Genomic DNA, 19678 nt, shown 5'->3' on the forward strand with positions numbered 1-19678 from the left:
TTGTATAATACACTTGTTTGTCACTTTGATGGTGCGTTGTATAAAAATAAATAAAAAGTTATGCAACCCACCGGCAAAACATCTAACACTGCATATTTCCAGTGGACCAAAGGGTGTTCCAAAGGTTCATCGCTCGAGATACAACGGCTCACACGCAATGTCAACAACAACTCCGTGCCGTTACTTCTGCTGGCCTGCTGCCCTTATCCGTCCTGATTGGAACCTGAACCAGCTTCAATACAGCTCCAGCCACCATCTTGTGGCTTAGGAAATAATCGACACAAAACATGCCCTACAATTTTTGACTCCACAAAATCATATATATATATAAATAAATATAATCACTCTTATTAAATTTCTAAAACACATTAGTAATATATTTGATACAAAGTGCTATATTTGATCATTAGCATTGTTTCAATTACTTTGCCTTCAAATGAGTAGGTCTAATTAGTATAATTCACTGCAAAGGAACAAACAAACAATCAAATCAACATCGCAAGAAGAAAGACAAAGAAATGTTTAATGTTCTCTCACAAATGCATGCAAGAAAGCATCTAAACCAAAGCTACGTTGACATATCCAACAGAGCTGTTCTGTTCCTTCACCTGTTGAATTTCTATCTCAAGTTACATTCTTCCACACACAGTTTACCTCGGGGAAAGCGTTTACAGTTCCCTACTTCCAATCGGAGAAAGGTGATTGTATGAATTTAGCAGGTAAAGTATAGAAGCTAAACCATGAGTACATTTGGGTCCAAAGGTTACACAATCTTCATTACCAGAGCATTATACCAATTTATATCAGTCCATTGATTAATGCGGACAAAACAAAGTACAAGTAGAGGAAACAAACAAACAAAAGAAGAATGGGGAACTGAAACGGGCCTGAATGAATTTGTTTAGATTAAGAGGCTTGTAGTCTCAGACCTTTCTTAGTAAACATGAAATACCAAATAGATCCATGTTTAAGGAATAAGCTTGCCTTCATTTTTTTCAATAAAAAAACCTGAAATGGACCTGTAGTTGCAGCTGGTGACCAGCACCAGAACATGACATAATAAATGCCACTGTGTTATAGATGTATTGGTTACAATATAATTATTTATCTTCTGAATTACAAGGCAAGAGCCTTTTATAGCTGCATAGGGTATCAGTACAATTTCACATTACCATTCATTTTAAATAATCTTTAGCTGGCATTAGATTGAACTTCATTTTTAAAGTTGTGATCACATTCATATAGTAGGCATTTGTTTATAATATGATTCTGCATTCATGCGCTTTCTTACAATTAAAGATCATGAAAATCGAAAGCAGCTAAGAAAGGGATTGTCAGATTAAGTGCCTAGTAGTATACATAGCAAAGCACCTAGTAGTATACATTAAAGTACCTAGTTGTATACATAGCAAAGTACCTAGTAAAATACATGAATGTACCTAGTAGTATACAAGTATATATTAATATACATGACAAAGTACCAAGTACTACCCAGGTTACCGAGCCTTCTGGTAAATAACCCCAATTCAAAAGTCAGAAGTCATTGAGGGAGTGAGCATTGGTTCATCAGTGCAATCTGGAAAGGTGAGCACTTACGCACATGCCCCACGAGTTCTGCAATGTCCATTCATGTATTCACCCCCCCCCCAGCCAGTGTCCAGTGGAACAGTTTGAAACGCACACGACGACCTCAGAGGCGGAGCTTCATTCAAGCAATAGACCATCAGCCATTGGAGGGATGGCCGACATGAGCAGCTCTTAGAAAGGTATAAGGCCACTTAAGTGTTTGCTTGCTTCTATGTGTGCTTACATGTCGATTACAAGAGAGTGGATCGATGACCGAACAGTGGCAGGTTGGGAGGGTCGGGTCTACTTGGTAGTGGAGGCGGGCATGTTGACTGGCAGAATCCGGCGTGTGGCGTTGGTGACCTGGCGCTGCTGGGACAGGAAGGACGGACCCAGGGGCAGCGAGGAGGCGGAACGGTCCCCCAGGCGAGACTCCATGGCCAGCTTATGGAAGCTCAGACTCTGGGCGTAGAAAGGATTGTGTTTAACACACACATAGAAATACACTTTAACCGTTGTTAAGGCCTGATTTGCAGGACCTCTTCAGACGTGAACATAACACATACATGACCTCATACACAAACGCCTACACGCACACACACACACAAGCATGTTAACACAGACAACACGCCTATACACAAGCATGTAAACACACACACGTAAATACAGCACACACAAGCATGTAAACACACACACACGTAAATACAGCACACACAAGCATGTAAACACACACACGTAAATACAGCACACACAAGCATGTACACACACACACACACACACACACACACACACACACACACACACACACACACACACACACACACACACACACACACACACACACACACACACACACACACACACACACACACACACACACATCTAAAGTATTGCTGAGCTGACCGTCTTACCTTATTATACCAGGCCGTGACAATGAGCTTCTCCTCGTACTCCCTCAGCTTGGCCTGCTCACACTCCCGCTGTGAGGCACAGGGGATGAGCCATCAGTATGGAAAACCTTTATACCGTCTACGCTGCACCACACCCAGTCATTGTGCTCAACTTCAGTACATATGGAACGCAGGTCATGCGGAGCAATGGATCCGTTATCATCACAATGGATGCGATATTAAATGCAGGTCCTCCTGCTGCTCGCTTGAATTAAGGCAGGAGGATGTGATCACATCCTCGATGAGAAGCATAGTTTGAGCAGGATATCAACGGGTTGCCAGGTTGAAGTCATACCTCCAGGGTGAGGATCCGTCTGTCCCGGTCTAGTACCAGGCTCTTTAGGGCCTGGATCTCTGCGGTGGCCGGGTTCAGTTTGGGATCCAGGGCTCGGATCACCTGAAGACCACGTTGGAGGTTCAGTCATTTCATCAAACTTTCTCAAAGTCTCAGCCCAATATACTTTTATCTCCCACATTAGATACATAATTATAAATCAAATAAAGCAAATACAAAATCAAGGTGAAATCAAAGCTGTGAGCCACCGTGCGGGCGCTTGGACTCACATTGCGTGCCTTCTCCAGGTACATCTTGTAGCGTTCTTCCATGGCTTTCATGTCATCGTCCTTCTTCTTCAGGGCGGCCATCAGCTCATCCAGCCTCAACGCTGGCAGACAAATATGAATTCACAGTCAATAACCAGCAGGCCTTGGGAGAGACCATCCATCAAGATATTCAAGTTTGAGTTTTGCAAAGCCTGTCAGTATGTCCTCTGCAGAGCATGAATTGAATTAAACATTTGGGCAATGCAGAACATTGTGCAAAATACTAAAGCCAATCAGTTTTGATAACCCAAGTCTCATGCCGATCCTGGTTGAATGTAAAAACATCTTCTCCGATAAAAGCCTTCCTTGCTAACTTCTAGGTTCAGCTTTTAACATTGTTCTTCAGTCTACCTCTGATTAAACCGTTTTGACTGCTTCATTCTTTACTACGTTTTCCTTGGTCACAGCCGTTGTTTTGAAATCATGGGGCCTGTGGCGCCCCTCGTCCGTCATGAATAGAAAGTTTGAAACTGCCTCGGCCAATTGCTGATTGGTCCTAGGGTTTCCCTATGTGTGGAAGAAGCCTCCAATGGGCTGAAGACCAGAGAGGTGCAGCAGAGCAGGACCGTACGGGACTCACAGGTCTGAGTGTTGTCGGGCTGGAGGTCCTCCAACAGCTCCTTCTTCTTCATGATCTCATCCTGAGCCTCGTTCAGCTGCACCCTGAGGGAGAAGAGGGACAACAAACTGATCAAAGAAGGAGCATTACTATCATCTACTGGTGATGGTAAGGAACTTCAACAACATAAAAACATAAAGACAGCACACTTACATGTGGGCGTCAAGTTTCCTCTTCAGGTTGGACTGAAAAATAAAAATAAATAAAAATAAATTAGGTACAGTTAAATTTCGATACAGATAATCAGACGGAGGATGATCTGCTTGGAATAAACTCTACACAGCACAAGTGTGTTTAACTGGTCTCCACAGTGCACATGTTTTAGGATCTGAACTGTAGAGCTTTGCCTCAACCACCTACTACTGTCGTTCTGTACATCTTCACAATGATGTGAACTATTTAATCACGTCACTATATATTCCAAAAAACTTTAAAAGGTCATGGTTTTGGTTAACATTTTACCTTTATCAAAATCTAATGTCAATTATCTCTATATACATGTAGATAATAAAATTTAAATAATTTTTCTATTTGATTCTGAACCCATCTTGAGCACTCAGGGCCCAACACAGCGCTGGGGCGGGCCTGCTGGTACTCACGTCGTCGGGCTGGGCCGCCTGGCTCTGCAGAGCCTTCTGGAGGTCCTCCACCTGCTGCTGCAGCTCAGCCATCCTTTCACGGCTCAGCCTGGACACGCCGCGCCACAGCCAGCGAACAGGGAGGAGGGAGCAGGATGGGAACACCGGTATGATAATGAGTGCAATGGCCTTTTAAGCAGGATTCATTACAATGAATCTCAATTGAATTCTATGCACGTCCTGTACCGTATGCCATTAGGTGGATGTTTTTTATGGCCGTTTCAAATTGAGCATGTATCTTATAACAGTATGGTGGTTGGGGAGGGATCATGGACCTGTTGTCGGTGTCCAGCTCGCTACGTGTGCGGTGGGACTCCTCCAGCTGGGTCTGCAGATCGCTGATCTTCTCCCTCTCAAACTCCTCCTGCTGCAGCCGCAGCATCTTGTTCTCGTGCTGTAGGCGGATGAACTTCTCTCTGCCGGCGGGCCAAAATAAAACACGGTTCTCAAAAGCACACGCACAAAAATGATAAAGTATGTGACATCAATAACTGTGGACAGCTGAGTACATTAGTACAAAACATGGAAATACGAGTCATGTGAAGAGACGCACGTTTCAAAATGGACTCTGATAACATGATAGTCATGTGGCATCATTGATGACCTTTTATGCAACATGTTTAACTGAGTGAATGTATAATAGTTTGACTAGTTACCTGTGTTATATAGGGTTACTTACATCTATGGAGTTACGTTTGTTTTAAGGGGTTACTTGTGTTCTAAGGGTTAACCTGTGTTATATGGGGTTAACCTGTGTTCTAAGGGGTTACCTGTGTTCTAAAGGTTTACCTGTCTTATATGGGGTTACCTGTGATCTATGGGGTTATCTGTGATCTCAGGGGCTGCCTGTGTTCTACGGGGTAACATGTTCTATAGGGTTACCTACAGCTATGAGGTTACATGTTATTGGATCACCTACACAGCTATGGGGTTAGCTGGGTCCTATGGGGTTATCTGTGTTCGATAGGGTGACCTACAGCTAGGGGGTGGCTTGTGTTCTACGGGGTTACCTGTGTTCTATTGGGATTATCTCAGCCGCCAGGTTCTCATGGGTGGGGCTTCCAGCCGGAAGCATTCCTGGGAGACCATGGAACAGTACAGGATGTCAACCACACACTCTAAGAAAACCTTCCACGGGCTGCAGTCTCACACGTCCCATTAATAGAGCTCCATCCCCGGGCTCAGGAGTCGGCTCCAACCTCAACTTGTACCTGCTTGTCGGAGGTGCTCCTGCTGGGCCTGTGTGCATCGCAGTTCCTCGTTGGTTTCCTTCAGAGAGTCTCTCTCAATGATCACCCTCTGTGGGCCAAACACATCAACTTTTTCGCTTTTTCATTGAGACCACTAATCTATGGTGCCCTCCATTTGCTGAATCACGTCACTACATTGTTAAGGTCAAGATAACACACTCCGGGAGACGAGAAATTGATATTGTTTACATTTTGGGAGAGCCGGTACATGCCCTACCTCTTTCTCCTTCGTCAGGGTTTCGTATTTCTCCTCAAACTTCTTCATGTCGTAGGCCAGGTTGTCGGCTCGCCTCGTTTCATCAGACAACTTCTTGTGGAGCTCCTGGACCTGGGGTCAAGCGTCCAAGGTCAAATAAAAGAATCAGGCCACGGTCTAAATCACAACAACATACGTATACATATGTTTGGGTGCACAGAGTATGAAACAAGGTTATTCACGTTTTACTTTAGGTAAACATTTAATGTTCATGGAGGCCGGTTATGTTTCAATCATCATGGTAGTTAATGGTTAATATCACACACACACACACACACACACACACACCTGTCTCTTGTAGGTCTCCAGTTGAGTGCGCGCGGCGTTGGCTTTGGTCAGCTCCTCCTCCAGGCTGACGGTGTTGTGCATGTATGTCATGTTCTTCTCCTCCAGCTGCTTCACCTGCCGCCGCAGGTCTCCCAGGTCCTCCAGCTTGCGGCGGTAGGTTTCCACCGACGCCTCCAGCTTCACCGCGCGGTCCGAGCAACTCCTGCGGGAGCACACCGCAAATAGGAAGCACACACGCGTGGGGATTGAGATGGCGCTGCGATCAGAAACAACAAGAGTGGGCGCTATATTGCCCATCGCTGTGCTTTGGTCCCTTCCTGTGTATGTTCTTTTATATTATTGATACCATATACTATATTTTTGGAAACTTTATCCTCCTTTTTTGATCTCCAATATCAAGGTGTGCTGTCATATCAGAACTTGTGGTGGGTGGGAGAAGGCCCAGAGCCTGGGCCGGAAACAAACAACTGGGGTGGAGCTACGGCTTGCTTCACGTTTTGTTAGAAGATACTCTACCAAGGGTGACAGTGGATACATACAATACATTTTAATTAGTGTATTTATACAAGGGCCAGTCAACACATTGTTGATTTGAAACATATTTATTTGTTTACAGTTTGCTAGTGCTGACCGAGTTTGAGTTTGCTGTTATTAGCTAATTATGAGCGTGCTGTGCTCAATTTGTCGTAACAAATATTTAAAGAACGAGAGTGATACTCCCCGTTCATGCATATTTGAGCTTGTCTACTCTCAGACGGTAGATTAAAAATCTCAAATCTGATTTTTGAGACTGCTGGTATGGACACCAGGAGTCTCAGAAATCAGACTTTATATTATTAACCTGAAGTCTGATTTGTGAGACTGCTGGTGTCCATACCAGCCGTGAGTCATGCAGACCACCGGAGGTCTGAATGTGAGATTCAGGTAGAGGGAGGATGTAAAGGCTTGAGACCATCCCGGTCTCGCAAGTTCACATTCCGTTTGTCTCTGCAGATCAGTCTGGCCTCCATCCCATATAAAAAATTCCGAAGTTGTAAAATTGCTCGGACCAATCAGTGAGTAGCGGAAGGAGTTTAAGATTATGATGAACAAGCAGCGTCACATTTCAATTAGAAAAAAAAAACTGTACACCACAGTATGTTCTCAGGAGGCTAGAGAGGGGACGGACCTGAGGATGTCCAGCTCATCCTTGAGGGCTCGAGACTCCTCCGCCAGGCCGGTGAGCCCGTCGTTGCGGTGCTGCACCTCGATCAGCTGCTTCTCTAGCTCCTCACAGTGGATCCGGTAGTCATCCTTAGCAGCCTCCAATCTGAACCACATGGGCATGCACGCACACACATGGGCGCACACACACACGCAGATAAAGACACTTAATCTTCTACTCATCATATACGTGGGTGAACATCTACAGCAGCATGTTCACTATAAAACACACACACACACACACACACACACACACACACACACACACACACACACACACACACACACACACACACACACACACACACACACACACACACACACACACACACACACACACACACACACCTGAAGGTTTCCTCCTGCAAGGACTCCAGTTGCAGCTGCAGCTGGCTGTGTTTCCTTCCCGACGGTGTGCTCGGGTCGTCGAACGTGTCCAGCTGATTGGCTCGGTCGGTCAGCACATCATTCTCGGCCAATAAGCTGTTCCGCTCCTCTTGGAGGATTGTCACCTGAAGAGAAGAGGGGGAACAGGAGTGTATGAGGTCGACTTACTGTTTGCCTAAAAATGAAAATCCAGTCATTTGATTTCATGCAAGAGAAGTATCAGAAGAGGTATCACATCGTTTTCTACACATGAAGAGTGATCAAACACTATAATTAATCCACAGCAATAAGGGCCGGTTACATAACAGTTTTTCTAATAGGTTCAAATTAGTGCCAAGTCACGCTACTCGCCAGTTTGCATGACAACCGACACAACTTGCCATTATGTTTGAGCCAATCACAAAGAGTAGTGGCCTTGTTTCGCCAGAGGTGGTGCAGTTTCATCATAGTCGTGGATCATTCTTTCAGCCCACAAACTAATGGTGGGTTAGTCCTACCTTGCACCCATCATTTCAACATTTCATCATTGTTTTACTTAAGTAACAGAAACAAGATTGTTTGTGTTTTGTATAAAGAATTAAAAATATACTAAGTAATATTCATAATACAAGTTTGCTTACAGAGCAACATGGAAAGGAAACAGCTTTGATGCGATATATTCTAACTGATAAACATGCTAATACAATTTGTTCAACATGCAGCATAAAGTTTCCTGGAATAAGGGGTTAAAGCAATTACCCCTGCTGTACAAACCTAAACATACATGTGCAAATGGAAAGTCATAGCATACAAATAGCTTCACAGCAGAGCCCCACTGGAGGGCTGGGGTAGCAGGGTTAGAATGAGCTAGAGGGGGCCTGGGTTCAACCCGGCGGCCCTGGCCGACTTACCCAACCTGGACCACAAGAGAACCACAAGAGAATATTGTAATCCGTCAAGAGTCCAGCCAAATAACCAAAGAAGGAATGAGAACGGGTAGCTTTGAAGACGGATTGATACAGTATAGACAACAACATAGAGTAGACAGTCCAGCAGCAAAGTGCACAGGGTAGACGAGGACAGACGATAGCCACTGGCTCTGGGCTCAGTCCAGTCTCTAAACCCACAGGTTTTCTGCCACAGCAGAGACAGACAATAGACTGCAGCCTTGTTGATACCACATGGCCCAGCTTCCACTGTGCCAGGGGCATGCAAACTGTGTGTGTGTGACTGTGTGTGTGTGTATGTGACTGTGTGTGTGTGTGTGTGTGTGTGTGTGTGTGTGTGTGTGTGTGTGTGTGTGTGTGTGTGTGTGTGTGTGTGTGTGTGTGTGTGACTGTGTGAGTGAGTGAGTGAGTGAGTGAGTGAGTGAGTGAGTGAGTGAGTGAGTGAGTGAGTGAGTGAGTGAGTGAGTGAGTGAGTGAGTGAGTGAGTGAGTGTTCGATCTCCCTAATCTAATTGTGTTTAAGGTTGACTAATAGGAGACACACAGCAGACAGATTTCACACACACTAACAATTAATCCTCTGAAAATACCTGTACATCCAGCTCCTGACAGCGCTGGGCCAACTCTTCCTTCTCAGCGGAAAGAGATGCAAAGTCCTCCCGGGTCTTTTTCAGCTAAAAAAGGAAGGCAAAAGCTCCATTTACTACTACGGATTACGACAATACAGAATCGTTTGACAGAATGACATATTTTGTTTCATCATTGGATATCCTTTTGCACGTTTGATTACATTTTAAATCTTCATTCAATCTTTAGGACCAGATATTGTCATAATGCCCCCTTGTGGAAATGCACCCGACTGACCTGCTGTTCCAGGTCCCCGGGTTGCTCTGAGCCAGAATAGCAGACAGTCTCTCTGCTCATGAGCTGAGGAAGACAATTGGCATTTGGTTTTGCAATCATGAGATCAACACCCAACTGAATGCAATGCTTGTTTCATACCACTGCATGCATCAAACTGGGACACGACTGGTGAGGTGTGTCTTTTGGATAAATATGCAGAGAGGGAGTGGGAAGCCCGTTCTGACCTCTTGAATGGCGGTCATGACAACATGCTGCACCGACTCCTCCAAGGTCATGATGATCTGAATGTATTCTGGTGACGCAACAATAGAGTCGTGTTACAAACCCGCACACACACCTCTAGCACTGGTGTGCCATGCTTCTTTGTTCCCCCGTTGAGTTTGTTACTCATTCCCTAGATGGCTAGGCCTTTGTGAGTAGCTTGGAAGGACAATAGAGCCACATTGTCGACCTCAGATCCTAGAGAACTAGACTAGATTGTAATCTTCCTTTCATACCTTTTCCTTCAACACACTGTGAACGTGCGATTGAGAGCGAATGCTAGTCAGAGTCTTATGAAGACACGTGTCTATGTGTCTAACGGTAGGCTACCTTGCTTGCGGTCACATTTGACGGCGCAGCCCAGGATGAGCTGTAGCAGACGGCCCGTGTTCAGCGGGTCGGTGTGCTCCGCCACCAGCGCCACGTCCGGCAGGGGGAAGTCCGACATCTGCTCCCCGAGAACCTGAAGAGCAACAAACTCAATCCTCATCCAAGTACTGGGGGAGAATTAAAAGGTGCAGTGTGTAGGATTTATTGCCATCTAGTGGGGAGGATGCAGATTGCAACCAACTGAATACCGTTACCCCTCCCCTATCCCTTTCCAACGACGTAGGAGAGGGATAGGTGATGCAACCTTAAATATCACCCTAGAAATACAGGAGGAGGAATCGAACAGCTTCCTACCTCATTATAATAATCCACCATCATCTGAAGGATCTTCTTCAGGTTGTTCATCTAAAAAGATTCAAAGAATTTTCTTCAATATTTTTTTATACATGTTTATCACATTTTTCATTGTTAATATAAGGCAACACACGTATGCTAAATAAAGTTATATTGCTTTATGTTCAAAGTGTATCAATAATCAATGTAAAACCTGCAGTAGCAGCCTCATCAGCTATCACACTAAACTGACACACACACACACACACACACACACACACACACACACACACACACACACACACACACACACACACACACACACACACACACACACACACACACACACACACACACACACACACACACACACACACACACACACACAAAAAGAGGAGAGCACCGTTTGGCAGAGGTCACGAGGACAGGTGAGAGAAGATGGGTGAGAAGGGAACAGGTGAGAGAAGACATGTTGTGAGTGTGGACAGGTGAGACGGGAGAAGTGAGACATGTTAGAGACGACAGGTGAGAGGGGACAAGTGAGAGAGGACATGTTAGAGACGACAGGTGAAAGGGGACAAGTGAGGGAGGACATGTTAGAGACGACAGGTGAAAGGGGACAAGTGAGAGAGGACATGTTAGAGTAGGTGAGAGGGGACAAGTGAGAGACGACATGTTAGAGACGACAGGTAAAAGGGGACAAGTGAGAGAGGACATGTTAGAGACGACAGGTGAAAGGGGACAAGTGAGAGAGGACATGTTAGAGACGACAGGTGAAAGGGGACAAGTGAGAGAGGACATGTTAGAGACGACAGGTGCAAGGGGACAAGTGAGGGAGGACATATAAGAGCAGGGGACAGGGGAGGGATGACAAAGAGACCAAAAGACAAAGGGCTTTACCTTCAGTCTCCAGTTGTCCCCCACATCTGGTTTAATACGACCAAGCCAACTTTTGCTGAACCACACAGAGTCTCTGGACCACAAACACAAGAGTTAGGGTAGTACACAGAGGGTTAGGGTTAAACTCAATAATATAATTGTGATCATTGTATTCTTTGTCCAGAAAAAAAGCTATGAACAAGCTGCAGGGCCACTTAATATACTGCAAAGAAATACCAACTGCATCAAAAATGATTAAATATGAATTCCTCACGTCTATAATGTTTATACATTTTAGTGCAGTGTGTTTAATTTTTTTTTTGCATTGTAAAGGAAACATCTGGTGTATAGTGGTATTCAACCGTTGTTTTTAAAGGTCTCATGGCATGAAAATCACTTTAAGAGGTTTTCTAACATTAATACGAGTTCCCCAAGCCTGCCTATGGTCCCCCAGTAGCTAGAGATGGCGGTAGGTGTAAAACGAGCACGCGGGATCCTGCTCCGCCTTTGATAAATTAAAGCTCAGACGCTGCGGTTTCGAGTTTGGCCCCATATGTCGTCATAAGGGGCCCGGTTACCTCACCTTCTCTGCTTTGCCTGCCCAGAGATTTTGGCCCGCTAATGAGACTATAAGCTACGACTGTTGTACACTTCTTTGCTATTTGGATAACCGTTCAGCTGTTGGTGTTATGGCGCATAACACGTCGGGTTATCTGACATCTCTGGTGTTTCCACAACGAGACTCGTAGTGGGGGTTATCTCAGCCATGGTTCAGAAGGAATTGGGGGAAAGGAACTTTGGCTTTGACCCCCTGAAGTACATGAACCGCGAAATGGAGGAAAAAGGGATTGTTGTCCGCGATTGTCTCCCGCCGGAGCCCCGCTGCCCGCTGTCGAGGCACCACCGCCGCGAGGAACCACCGCCACTGGGCGGTGGTTCCTCGGCGCTGCCCGATGCCCGCTTCCGAGACGGTGGTGCCTCGGCAGAAGGGCAGAGGGGCTCCGGCGGGAGACAATCGCGGTCAACAATCCCTTTCTCCCCCATGTAGTGGTTCAGTCTACTTCAGATTGATGTGGAAGTAGAACCAGAGACGTCAGAGAACCAGACGCAGTCGTTTGAGATTCATAATGTCGTCTGGAGGCGCACACAGCTTTCGGCCGTGCTAATAAATATTATATGATATAGATATCCATGCATAATATGATATTACTTAGATATAGAGCTCCAGGACTCCCGCCGGAGAGTGTTCTAGAATATTTACAGAACACGGCCAAAAGCTGTGTGCGCCTCGCCATTGCGATACCGTGGCCGCAAGCTGCTCAGGGCCACACCCCCACCCTCCACCTTGACCTCTAGAAACGGCACGTTTGTGGAAAGCTCATTGTGGGATTGGTTCGTAGTGGCTGTAATACTGCACCAAGGCTGAATTTCTTGAACATCTTCAAACTGTATTAAGGGCCCCTAACACCTAAGCATTCATAAAGTAGCATGCAATGAGACCTTTAATATTGGATTTGTAGCGGAATGATTTGGAACTGTTTGAAAAAGCAGGAGTTGTCCCAAACGCTATTGACTAATCAGAATAGAACAACAATATTCGAATTAGTATATTACATGTGATGCAGGGCTTGGGACATGGCCTCTCCATTGGTCAGTTCCGTCAAAGTGGAGCAGGATGAGGGGGTATTGAAGGTCTGCAACTGAAAAACACAAAAACAAAATGGTTTAAAAGGGGGTGATGGCTAATGAATGAATTTGTTTGTCAATGAGACAGGTAAAATCTCATCAAGTATTTATATTACCCTATGTGAAAATTTGAAGTTTACCCAGCAAAATAAATGTATCATCTCTGATGCTCAAAGATTTATTTTATGGATATTATATTATCCTCAGATCGTTGGTCTCACTTTGCCTATCCCTTTTTTGACAATTGGACATTATTTTATTGCTACTGCAGATGCAAATATGAATGGATGCATATACATTATTCCGTTAGATAGTATGTAAACATCGTAGAAGAAATACTATTATATAATTCCTAGTATATTAAACATGACATGCAGACGATGGTTCGAGACACCTTATAAAACTCAATGACATACAAACGGAAGTTGGACACATTTCGTGTATAACAAATTTGTACTAGTGAATAATTTAATGCGATTTCATAAGCTCTGGCAGAAGGTGCGACATTCCACAAATATCTCATGGTTAATTAGATTAACACTCTAACCCGCATAAGGATCAACTGTATTTGGGTGCTAGTGTATTTGTTTTTATGTTTCGCAAGTGTAAGGGGAAACCTTGCCCACTGTAGAGTAATAGTCGTACAGTAATATAGGACATGTATTATGCTTGCTGTTCATTGGCGATCAGTGATACATGGTGATTTTGGCAGGGGTATATTATAATTATTATTATTATTATTTGATGTTTACGGTTGTAGTGCAATGCTGAGCAGAAAGCTTTTTACCCATAGGTGCGCTTCTCGGTGACATAGGACCTACTCTCCTTCGACAGGTACAAATCGCTTGAGCCAACAAAAAACACTTGAGAGATACAAACGCAACACAAACTCACCCATATTAAAAGACTTTCGCACAAAACTGCTTTGTTGTCGTCCATGTCTTCTTCGTTTGAATTAGGCTATCCGAAATTCTATCCCCCCTTACTTTTACTCTGCATTTGACCTCACCTGTGAGAGGTAGGTGCGTAACGTAAATGGCGTATTGGGGCATAATTTACTGCGTGTTGTTCAGCAAAGACCAGCGTAACCTCTTCGTGGATTGCAGATGCCGTGCTTTTTGACGTTTGCAAACGAATCGGATTGGGGGATTGACAGGAAGTGGCGGACAAGGCAGCGGCAGAAAACCAATTGGGCGGTACTTTGAGAGGATTAGACCAATCACCTTTGAGATACGTGAAAACAGAGTATTCATGTGTTTTTGTGATAATCAAGCCAATGCACCGGTCTCGATGTAAACGGTTTCATGTTAAGTTGATCCGTCTTTATTAGCCGTATAACCAACTGCACCGTGCTGTGAGATAAGCAAGAGAAAAAAGATTTTTTTTTAATGCTATGCAATTTAACAGGCTGTTGCAGTTGATACAAATTCATAGTTATTGAAAGTATCTAAAATATGTTTCTAATTTAAATAGGTTAACCCGAAATTGATAACTAAAAGTATTTTACAGAAGTTGGAAACAGGATTTTAACTGCATTCATTTCCATGGAAAAACGTGATTCATAATTTCTGAGATACTAGGATACCTACCTCCAAAATCCAAGACTGCTTCAATTACCATCTTTCTGCTAATCCTTGAAATGCTGGTTTTGATCATGTACAAGAAGCCAAATTATTTCCCCAGTTGAATAGCGAGGTGGAGGGAGCCTGTCCCCCCAAAAAAGTGTGACAATGTGTGTGTGTGTGTGTGTGTGTGTGTGTGTGTGTGTGTGTGTGTGTGTGTGTGTGTGTGTGTGTGTGTGTGTGTGTGTGTGTGTGTGTGTGTGTGTGAATGAGTGAAAGAGAGGAAAAAAAGAGAGAGACAGCAACTTGTGTTACACTTTACTTCACTACAATGTAATTCCTTCCCTTAGTGTGGAGGGGGCAAGGGACTGTGTGTGAGTGTGTTTGTGTAGTGGCCACACCACTTTGACATGATAATGGTTTGGTGCCTCATGGGACAAGGATTAGAATTTGCCCATTTCTCACCACGACCAAGCCACCAGAGAGGCCATCTCATAAGGCCACTAGTTAGGAGAAACTGGCCTGTTGGAAGTGTGCTGGGGTGTTATGTCCTCCATGCCACTCGCAGGCCCAGTCGATTTGATGAGGCCTGGTCCCTGGCTGATCGATGGTTGCTATTTTTAGCTTCCAGACCACCAATGATCACAAGGCCTTCGTTTTGATCTGGAGATACGAAATACGTTGCATCAGTGAGCATCCTGGACTGCGTAAATATTAGCCTGGGTATCCGGCGAAAACATAGACGTCTAAAAATAGTGCTGCATTGTCATGCGTCGAAAATAAGGGCAGATTGACACAGAAATCCAATGAGTGAAGTTGTTCAAATCCTCTTTCAGAAGAACAAAGTTTTTCAATGGAATAATTATTAATACATCAATTCATTTATTGTTCTTGTTATATGGAGTCATCTTAATAAGCATTCTGAATAAAAAGCACGTCCTCAAGATTAGAAAATGTGACGGAAATTAAGGTTTGCCCTTTCAGTTCATAGTGCATTATCTTTACCAATATCCCATGCCAGATTGATTTGTAAAACATCAGCTCTAATTAACTCGATCCCATTGTGTCTTTAACAATCAACGTCTGACACAAACCCATGTGGCCTCGCATGGGTCTAGTTCGGTGACTACTGTGTTTCAAAACCAATACGTGACCATTAAGGCAGAGTGTAGACAGGCAGGGAGGGCTTACAGGAGATTCAATTCAGGGTGAATCATTGTCAAGGTCAGGGTTTTCCTACTGAGACGGCGAGTGGGCCAGGTCTTTGAAGTGCCTGTTGACCGTGTGTGTCACATGACCAATATAGCTTGATTCAGGAGCGGCGAGGTGGCCACTAACCACGTCAGCAATAGGCCCTGAGGTGACAGGTTTAATTCCCTCTCTTCTTCAGACCATTTTTTCCTGTGTTCTTAAAGACACAGGACACAAAGATAATATAAATAAATAATAACCAAACGTTTGGATCACAAGCGTCAAGAAAAAATACATTAACAGCACAGCCCATTTGTTGATGACAGTATTTTACCACAGTATCCAAGAATATTCCAAACAATCCCCCCCCCCTTCTGTTTAGAGACAGGCGCACGATGGAGGTACTGGGTTGATCATTAACCAGCCAAGTGTATTTGACTGAGTGACTGCTGTGTGGTTTATATACCTGCTGTCACTGGAGCACCTTACTTCCTACTAGAGGGGCCACGCTCAACTCTGTCCTTCGCCCCTTCTGACCTGCGATGGACCGCAGGTGCAACGGCTCTCAGCCCGGGTGAGTCAAAGCCACCCATGGTGTGTGTTTACTAGCTGCAGTGTGGCTGATCTTGGAACGATGTCACTGACTGTGTAGTACTGGGGGTATTTATCCCTGTGCAAGTGATAAATAATCTCATATATTGAGATGAGGATATGGTTGGTTGAGGGAATCCACTGATGAACATGGGAGAAATTAGTTAAAATAAATGAATAGACTATACTGTATGAATGTATGATGAATGATAATTGATTGAGTGTATGTGGCAAACCCTAAAGTCATCCTAAATGCCCAATGAGCCAATTATTATGTGCATGGGAAATATAAGAAGCAATATACATTTGTTTGCAAGTTTACTGTCAAAACATGTCTCATTGATAGACTAAAAAGTCAATACCACTTATATACTATGACTAGTATGATCTTATTGGTAGGGAGTAACATGTCATGTCCTTAAGCCATCGACATCTGCAGCCATCCAGAAAATCTGCCGCCAAATCTTATCTTGCAGTTTTGTGTGCGGTGTTGCCTTTATCTGATCACTTTGGATAAACCCATGACCCATGCTGCGTTTCAGCCACCACCAGGGTCAATATCAGTTGCCCTGTATTCTTTTTACATGTCATGTGATGGTACAGCCGAGATGCCAGCCCCCCTGGGGTTCCTACGGGGGAGGCCGGCGCAGGATCACAGAGAAGCAGCCAGTCGGCCCCCCCTGGTCCCATGAAGAGCCCCGAGGTGAGGACCTCTCCCTCAAACTTCTCATCAGCATGCTGCATGGGGCTTTAGATGTTCCAGCAGTTTGGTCACTCTTGGTCAAGGTTCAAACTTCAAAGATCATGTTAGCCATTTATTTATTGATAAAAGCTGTTCTCCAGGCTTGGGGTTTGTATTTGTGAAGGCATCAGGAGCGTGCAATGCTTATAGACTCTATTGGACTCTGTGGCGGTACGATCTTCCTATCCTCTCTCTTTTGGATATTAATCTATGAAGGCTTTGGTGTTCCTTCGATCACTACTCTGCAGGAATCTTCTAGACACTGTACATCGATTGGCCACAGAGATAGTCACTGTCCAGTGTGTCTGCAGACCGCAAACTTCCCCGTCTCCACAAACTGTGGCCATCTGTTCTGTGGTAATGGAAATTGCACACACACAGACGCACACACAAGTCAGGGGTCATCATTGATCATTGATCTGTGAATTATTGAATAATCAGTACACTGGTTGACATGTGACTTGAGCACAGGGGAACGTCTTCTGGACTCTAACTTTTGGTCCCATCTAAAAGTTAACAACGCGTTACTTATGAAAGGTTGTTTTATTAATGACCTTTCATTTGTATTATTGTACACGGTGCAAAATGGTGTTTCTTCCTACATGAGCCTTTTAAGGTGATGCACACCGGTGACGGAACGACCACTGCAAAATTCCCTTAGTCCTCAGCATTCATGATTCCACTAAAAACAAACATTGACTACTCTACTTCTGGTCCATCATGCCCCACACTTGCCCCACACTAACCCCTGTCTCAACTTTAATCCTCATTTGTTGCCACAGGATAACCCTTCCAGACAATCAGACTACACAACTAATAACCTGATAAGTCCATCATAAAATGGGATCCATCGTGTTCCACCATTAGTGGATTAGTGGAAACCAGACAAATAAACATAAATACAGACAGACAGACACCTGAGTAGACAGACAGACACCTGAGTAGACAGACAGACAGACAGACAGACAGACAGACAGACAGACAGACAGACAGACAGACAAAGAGAGGCAGCCCGACAGGTTCAACATATGCCTCATGGGGAAGTGTACATATCATAAGACTGTTGGTCTTGTTTCTTTCTGCAGCACCTTGTCTGATTGACTACTGGAGATACGGGTCGTGGCTCAGCGCCATCAGCTGCCCTGTCTGTCGACAAGAGGTATATAAACCACACGCACTGCGTGACATCATCTTCAACTAAAGACAAGAGGTATATAAATCACACACTGCGTGACATCATGTTAAACTGTAGACAAGTAGTATATAAACCACGCACTGCGTAACATCATGTTAATCTAGACAAGAGGTATACAAACCACACACTGCGGTATCACGTCAAATAACAAGACACAGTAACAGTACAACACCAAGTGTTAACAACAGTCATGATTTTCAGGTCAACGTGCTGAGCCATCTCTTCAGTGACAGCCGTTCAGACCGGAGGTCAAAGGAAGTGGAGGTGGACATCAACGACTACAACAGGCTCTATTCAGGAGCTCCTAGAAAGGTCACAAATAATACACTCACAACTACACAAAGTACACTAATGACACTCAATATCCCACACACACCCTTTTCTTCAGCGGCTCCTCCCACCAGTGGTTGTTTTCTGGGTCACCATTGAATACACATGCTCACGTAATTCACCTGATTGTATTAAGGTGTCAGGCGAGGTGGATTTGAATTGAGCCAGTCCTTGAATAACACCTGTTTTTGGAGTACACCTGTTGGGAAAATTAGAGCTCTTTATATTTCAAAAAGACAACACCTAATGTTCCGTTTGATTGCAAAACCTGATTTCATTAATTGACAGAAATGGTGGGCTTTATTATTAACTTTTTGCAATGACCATGAATTATTGTTAAGCTTATACAAAATGTGTTATTTTTAAGCAGGATAGGAAAACTTAATAACATTGTCCTGTCTAACTGCCTCCATAAAGACACGCACGCACGCACGCGCGCGCACGCACACACACACACACACACACACACACACAAACCCCATTACTGATAAAATATAGGCTGCGCGTGTCAATGCCACATTGCTTACTGTTGTGCACATCCCAGGTAATGGATGACCTGTGGGACGCGCTGCTATTCCTGCAGCTGTTAGCACGCGGCCTGACAGCTGTAGGGGGTCTCTTGTGGCTCTTTTTCTTCCGGGTGGCGCTGTGCTGTTTGGGCGCCCTCGTGTCCTTCTCGTCCCATCCCCTGGACACTGTCTCTTCATCATCATCTTCATCATCATCATCATCATCGGTTACGCTAGGGATGAACCAGTCTCTCTGCGTACTGCTTGGTGTCCTGGATGACCTAGTGGTGGTCGTTCTGCTACTAATCTGCATTATCAACATCCACCAGCAGATGGAACTCGAACGAAGCGGTTCGGTGAGCGCGTTAGCAACGCATGTAGTAGGCCTACTATGAAAAAAAAAAAAAGCACGTTGGTAATACCTAAATATTAGTTACACATATTTAAGTCACCACCACCATTGCTTGTAGTTCACGAGTCGATCAATACATATTGGCTTTCTTACAGTATTAACACACGT

General features: G+C 44.5%; 2 protein-coding genes across 4 annotated transcripts; one reads left to right on the forward strand and one right to left on the reverse strand.

Annotated features, from left to right (window-relative positions):
- Positions 1–505: 505 nt before the first annotated feature.
- Positions 506–14091, reverse strand: hook1 (hook microtubule-tethering protein 1). Of its 2 annotated transcripts, XM_060067125.1 has the most exons (22): positions 13933–14091; positions 12967–13052; positions 11374–11446; positions 10495–10545; positions 10141–10273; positions 9774–9841; positions 9550–9612; positions 9276–9359; positions 7722–7885; positions 7339–7479; positions 6171–6372; positions 5844–5954; positions 5588–5675; positions 5387–5453; positions 4652–4792; positions 4338–4425; positions 3892–3923; positions 3700–3782; positions 3081–3181; positions 2812–2913; positions 2478–2546; positions 506–2028 (listed from the first exon to the last, which is right to left on the reverse strand). In XM_060067125.1, exons 1-22 carry the CDS (start codon positions 13975–13977, stop codon positions 1870–1872), a joined length of 2151 nt encoding a protein of 716 aa, XP_059923108.1. In that variant the 5' UTR covers positions 13978–14091; the 3' UTR covers positions 506–1869. The 2 variants fall into 2 exon arrangements, with proteins under 2 accessions (XP_059923108.1, XP_059923109.1); XM_060067126.1 differs by lacking the exon at positions 12967–13052 and having other exon boundaries at positions 13933–14073.
- A 2141-nt stretch (positions 14092–16232) lies between these two features.
- On the forward strand, positions 16233–19577 carry si:dkey-183n20.15 (RING-HC_RNF170 domain-containing protein). 2 transcript variants are annotated; one of them, XM_060067188.1, is made up of 6 exons: positions 16233–16365; positions 16998–17085; positions 17373–17481; positions 18210–18283; positions 18521–18631; positions 19194–19577. In XM_060067188.1, exons 1-6 carry the CDS (start codon positions 16334–16336, stop codon positions 19551–19553), a joined length of 774 nt encoding a protein of 257 aa, XP_059923171.1. In that variant the 5' UTR covers positions 16233–16333; the 3' UTR covers positions 19554–19577. The 2 variants fall into 2 exon arrangements, with proteins under 2 accessions (XP_059923171.1, XP_059923170.1); XM_060067187.1 differs by having other exon boundaries at positions 16235–16365; positions 16986–17085.
- The last annotated feature ends 101 nt before the right edge of the window (positions 19578–19678 follow it).

This window comes from Gadus macrocephalus, chromosome 12, assembly GCF_031168955.1.
Source record: "Gadus macrocephalus chromosome 12, ASM3116895v1".
NCBI classification, from domain to species: Eukaryota; Metazoa; Chordata; class Actinopteri; order Gadiformes; family Gadidae; genus Gadus; species Gadus macrocephalus.

Bases quoted from the DNA above. Each gene is read 5' to 3' on its own strand.
- hook1 (XM_060067125.1), bottom strand. From the start codon at position 13,977: ATGGACGACAACAAAGCAGTTTTGTGCGAAAGTCTTTTAATATGG. The intron at 10,546-11,373 runs GTAAAGCCCTTT...GAATCTTTTTAG, and splicing joins GGGACAACTGGAGACTGAAG to ATGAACAACCTGAAGAAGAT. The intron at 9,613-9,773 runs GTCAGAACGGGC...TGTCTTCCTCAG, and splicing joins TCATGACCGCCATTCAAGAG to CTCATGAGCAGAGAGACTGT.
- si:dkey-183n20.15 (XM_060067187.1), top strand. From the start codon at position 16,334: ATGGACCGCAGGTGCAACGGCTCTCAGCCCGG. The intron at 16,366-16,985 runs GTGAGTCAAAGC...GTGATGGTACAG, and splicing joins TGCAACGGCTCTCAGCCCGG to CCGAGATGCCAGCCCCCCTG. The intron at 18,632-19,193 runs GTCACAAATAAT...TGCACATCCCAG, and splicing joins ATTCAGGAGCTCCTAGAAAG to GTAATGGATGACCTGTGGGA.